The 4,736-nt window shown below is 41.9% G+C and overlaps 1 protein-coding gene across 1 annotated transcript; it reads left to right on the top strand.

Moving 5' to 3' along the window:
- The first annotated feature begins 206 nt into the window (after positions 1-206).
- Nap1l2 (nucleosome assembly protein 1 like 2) lies at positions 207-2,526 on the top strand. The gene has a single exon (XM_051140873.1). The coding sequence runs from the start codon at positions 364-366 to the stop codon at positions 1,750-1,752; it is 1,389 nt and encodes a 462-aa protein (XP_050996830.1). The 5' UTR covers positions 207-363; the 3' UTR covers positions 1,753-2,526.
- The last annotated feature ends 2,210 nt before the right edge of the window (positions 2,527-4,736 follow it).

Genomic DNA, 4,736 nt, shown 5'->3' with positions numbered 1-4,736 from the left:
ACCCCCACCCCACCCCCGCAGGAGCAGGAGCAGCTGCTTGCGCAGGTCTGCCCACTGCGGCTCTCTGCAGTCTCCAGCCTGCTTCTTCAGGGTCCATCGCAGCAGCCATCGCAGCAGCCATCGGCAGCCCGGCGTCTCCGCCCAGACCGCTCGGCTTTAATACTGCGATTCCAGTTTCAGCATCGCTTTTCATCATCACCGCTTGCTGCCTGTCAACACTCCGGCAGTCCGGCCGCAGCTGCCTCTTGGTCCATCTCCACCCGGCCACCGTGCGCCTGCTATATTGGTGAGTCTTCCTGCGGAGGTCAGGTCTCCTGATCTGCGGGCGTAGCCACCGTAAGTGCAGGCGATCTTTTGAAAACAATGGCTGAGTCAGCCGAACAGACGGAACTGTCTGAATTCAACCAAGAAGAGCTTGGTAGCCAGGTAATGGCGGAAGGGCCCGGGGAAAGTCAGGACCGCAGTGAAGGTGCCTCCACTGAGCCTGGAGATGGCGGGGAACGCGGTGAAGAAGCCGCGGCTGCTGGAGTCGGGGAAGAGGGAAAGGGTGCTGAAGCTGCTGCAGGGTCTGGGGAAGATGGTGGGAAAAGCGGAGCTACTGATGAGGACTCAGACTCAGACCGTCCAAAAGGACTTATCGGTTATCTTTTAGATACCGACTTCGTTGAAAGTCTCCCGGTGAAAGTTAAGTACCGGGTGTTAGCTCTTAAAAAGCTTCAAACAAGAGCTGCCCATTTGGAATCCAAATTCCTGAGGGAATTTCATGACATTGAAAGGAAGTTTGCTGAAATGTATCAGCCCTTATTGGAAAAAAGACGTCAGATCATCAATGCAGTCTATGAACCCACAGAAGAGGAATGTGAGTATAAGTCAGACTGTGAGGACTATTTTGAGGAGGAGATGGATGAGGAGGAAGAGACAAACGGTAACGAAGAGGGCATGGTGCATGAATATGTGGATGAAGATGATGGTTATGAGGACTGTTATTATGATTATGATGACGAGGATGAAGAGGAGGAGGAGGAGGAAGAGGAGAGCGCCGGAGCCACGGGAGGAGAAGAGACTAACGAAGAAGATCCTAAGGGAATTCCAGATTTTTGGTTGACTGTTTTAAAAAACGTTGAAGCACTCACTCCTTTGATTAAGAAGTACGACGAGCCTATTCTGAAGCTGCTGACCGATATTAAAGTGAAGCTCTCGGATCCCGGTGAGCCTCTCAGCTTCACACTCGAATTTCACTTCAAGCCCAATGAATATTTTAAAAACGAGCTGTTGACAAAGACTTACGTGCTGAAATCAAAGCTTGCATACTATGATCCCCACCCCTACAGGGGAACTGCCATTGAGTATGCCACTGGCTGCGACATAGATTGGAACGAAGGGAAGAATGTCACTATGAGAACCATCAAGAAAAAACAGAGACATCGCGTCTGGGGAACAGTCCGAACTGTGACTGAAGATTTTCCCAAGGACTCTTTCTTCAATTTCTTCTCTCCTCATGGGATCAACTTAAACGGAGGGGATGAAAACGATGATTTTTTACTTGGTCATAATTTGCGTACTTACATAATTCCAAGATCAGTGTTATTTTTCTCAGGAGATGCACTTGAATCTCAGCAGGAGGGTGTAGTTAGGGAAGTTAATGATGAAATTTATGACAAAATTATTTATGATGATTGGATGGCTGCAATCGAGGAGGTTAAAGCCTGTTGTAAAAATCTCGAGGCATTAGTAGAAGATATTGATCGCTAAAACAGAGTAGATGCTTCTGAAATTAGCTGACCTACATGCAGTTACTGAAAATATAAGCAGTTAATTATAGTCTTGTGGTCTGTAATTTTTTCCTGTCATGCCTGTTTAAAATTCAAGCACTAATTAATCTGACCTTGCATTGTAGTGATTTGATGTTTTCAAGACACGTAGACTGATAAATGATTAAAGTTATTAATATAGTATGTAGTATAATTCTTCTGAAGTCTTTGTGCCATGTAACTATTAATCTGTGGCTGTGAATATTATTAGATGTGCTAAATGAGATTATTTGTTTGTTTACAAAGAAAATATTGGTAACCCCACCTAAGAGTGTTTCGCTATTTTTTCCCTTATTTTCTTAGTGCTTTAGCCAATGGGCTCAACTTTATTGTATTGTGCCTGCTTCATTTTGCAGTAAATATACAGTAGAATTAAAAATTTTAATGCCTAAGAGGCTTGCATATTGTTGAGAACTTCCAGCAAAAATTGTATTTATTATGGAAAACAGCTTGTGCAAGGCTCCTGATTGTATGTGACTGTGAGAAATAATAAAACTCAGTTATATTTGAAATTAGTATTTATCATTGAAATGTGAGTTACAGTATTTTCAAAAGTTGCAAATATTGTTCTGTGTAATTGTGTAAACTGTGATTGTTGTGTATATTTTTCTTTTATAGTGTATTGAATCATTCATTGAAATGGACACATCACCATTTCTGAACATGTATTTCATATTCTGTTAATTCACTGAAAAAATAAAATGAATAAAAATTTCATGGTGTTTTATATTTTAAAAATTAAACTTTTTAACTATAGAGGCAGTATATTCATTCAAGGAAAATATTAAAAATACACATTAAATAAAATCAAAAGCCATACACTTACTTTGTCAAAGATAAAGACTGTTGATTTTTTATTTATTTTCTACAGTTATTTTTGTATGTGTTTATATATGTATGCAAATTTATCAACACTGTCTAACAGGTATATGCTAAAATCATTTATAACTTATCTAATTTTAATCTCCAGATTGGGTTGCAGAGAAACAAGCCCCATACTTTTAATCAATCTGGTCAATTCATTGCTACCTAATCATATAAGTACTCTTTACAAATAACAGGTTCCTATGTGCTAGTCTATATTTTACATTTCTTATCAATCCTTCTACAATGTCATTTGTATATATCACCTTATGACACTGGACAGAAGCACTGATGAGGAACAGTGAGATCCAGCTGGTCAGATGTTTGACTTCTCCTTTTATAAACTCTATGAAAAAATTACATCTATCCTCCTGGGATAATGGACCCTCTTGATCACTTTTGTGTAACATAGAAGCTGTGAGTGGCAATGAAATGTTAACTCGGTTTTGTTATTGCTGCCTATCCTCCCTTCCATCCCAAATATTTAGGATGTGATCCCACTGAACTATAACCGAAATGGAACAAAAGGTCTGCTGTGACGTAGTCTTCTACTATTCACTATTGAACATGTCTCCTTCTTTAAACTGTGGCCCAGAGAGGTAAGTTTCTAGCACTGCCTATTTTTCAACTAAGGAAGAAAATAAAAGCTGCCTTTTCTAGTCCATTCCAGGCAGGGCTTTCAAAGTCAAGTTCTTCTCCCAGATATGATAATAGATGTTCTGGTGCTTTTCTTTGGAACTGCAATAAGTGGAAGCAGGGAAACAGACAACCTACTACTATAAGGAAACAGGAGATTCTGCCAATGTGCATCTTGTAAATGCAGACAGCTGCACACTTGACACAATGATTAATATTGGCCTTTGAAACTCACAGTTACCCCTAAACTTATCCCACTAATATTGGTTCTTTTTTTTTTTCTTGTGTCGATGTTAGTATCCACTTAAATTAAAAAAAAAAAAAAAAAAGAGGAACATAAACATTTTTAAAGCTGAAGGTGGTGGTGCACACCTGTAATCCCAGCACTTGGCAGGTGGATATTCACAGGAGGACGAGGAGTCCAAGGTCAGCTTCAGCTATATAAGGTGTTTGGTATCGACTTGGGCTATGTGAGACATTGTTGTAAAAACAAACAGACGAACGAATATCAGGAATGTGGGTGACTCTCCTGCTGTTTTACAGAGAATGCCTAGCACCTTGCAGCTTTCCGTGGCGTTTTTCTGCTGTCTCAGTGAATTAATGTGTTTCTTCTGGATTTACCCTGATGCCAGTGCCCTCTATCAAAGGTATGCAAGGAATGCATGGCTTACCAAGACCTTTTCAGTCCTCACTGCAGAGAAAGACAATACATATTACAGAGGACCATAGAATGGATTTGTAAGTGTTAGAACACAATGCAGAATTTGGTCTTTGTGTGCTTTGGTGAAATATTTAAAGAAGAGAGGGGATCAGGTGTGGGGAGAGTAGGGCAAGGGTGTGGGTGGGGAGGACCAGGAGAGAGAACAGAAATCAGAGAGTGGGGGCATCTCTGGGACAGGGGAGGCTCCTGGGAGTCTATGGGAGTGACCTTAGCTGATACTCCTAGCAGTAGGGGTGTTAAAGAGCCTGAAGCCACCACCTCCTGTAGCCAGGGGGGACTTCCAGTGGAGGGAGGGGGACACCAACTCATCCATAAAACCTTCGACCTAAAATTTGTCTTGCATACAAGAAGTGCAGCGATGAAGATGGAGCAGAGACTGAGGAATGTCCAACCAATGACTGGCCAAACTTGAGACCCACCCCATGGGAGAGAGCCAAGCCCTGTCACTATTAATGATACTCTGATATGCTTACAAACATAACTGTCCTCTGAGAGGCTCCACCCAGCAGCTGATGAAAACAGGTACAGAGACCCACAACCAAACAATAGGCAAAACTTGGGGAGTCCTATGGAAAATTGGGAGGAAGGATTGTGGGAGCCAAAGGGGTCAATGACACCACAAGAGCACCTACAGAGTCAACTAATCTGGGCCCAGAGAGAGGTACACAGAGACTGAACAACCAACCAAAGGACATGCATAGGCT

Source organism: Acomys russatus, chromosome X (genome assembly GCF_903995435.1).
Source record: "Acomys russatus chromosome X, mAcoRus1.1, whole genome shotgun sequence".
In the NCBI taxonomy this organism is placed as follows: domain Eukaryota; kingdom Metazoa; phylum Chordata; class Mammalia; order Rodentia; family Muridae; genus Acomys; species Acomys russatus.
Note: the sequence above shows the minus strand (reverse complement) of the source record. Positions and strands in the feature narration are given on the sequence as shown.

What these genes read in the sequence shown, in the direction of transcription:
- Nap1l2 (XM_051140873.1), top strand. Translation starts at nt 364, where the DNA reads ATGGCTGAGTCAGCCGAACAGACGGAACTGTCTGAATTCAACCAAGAA.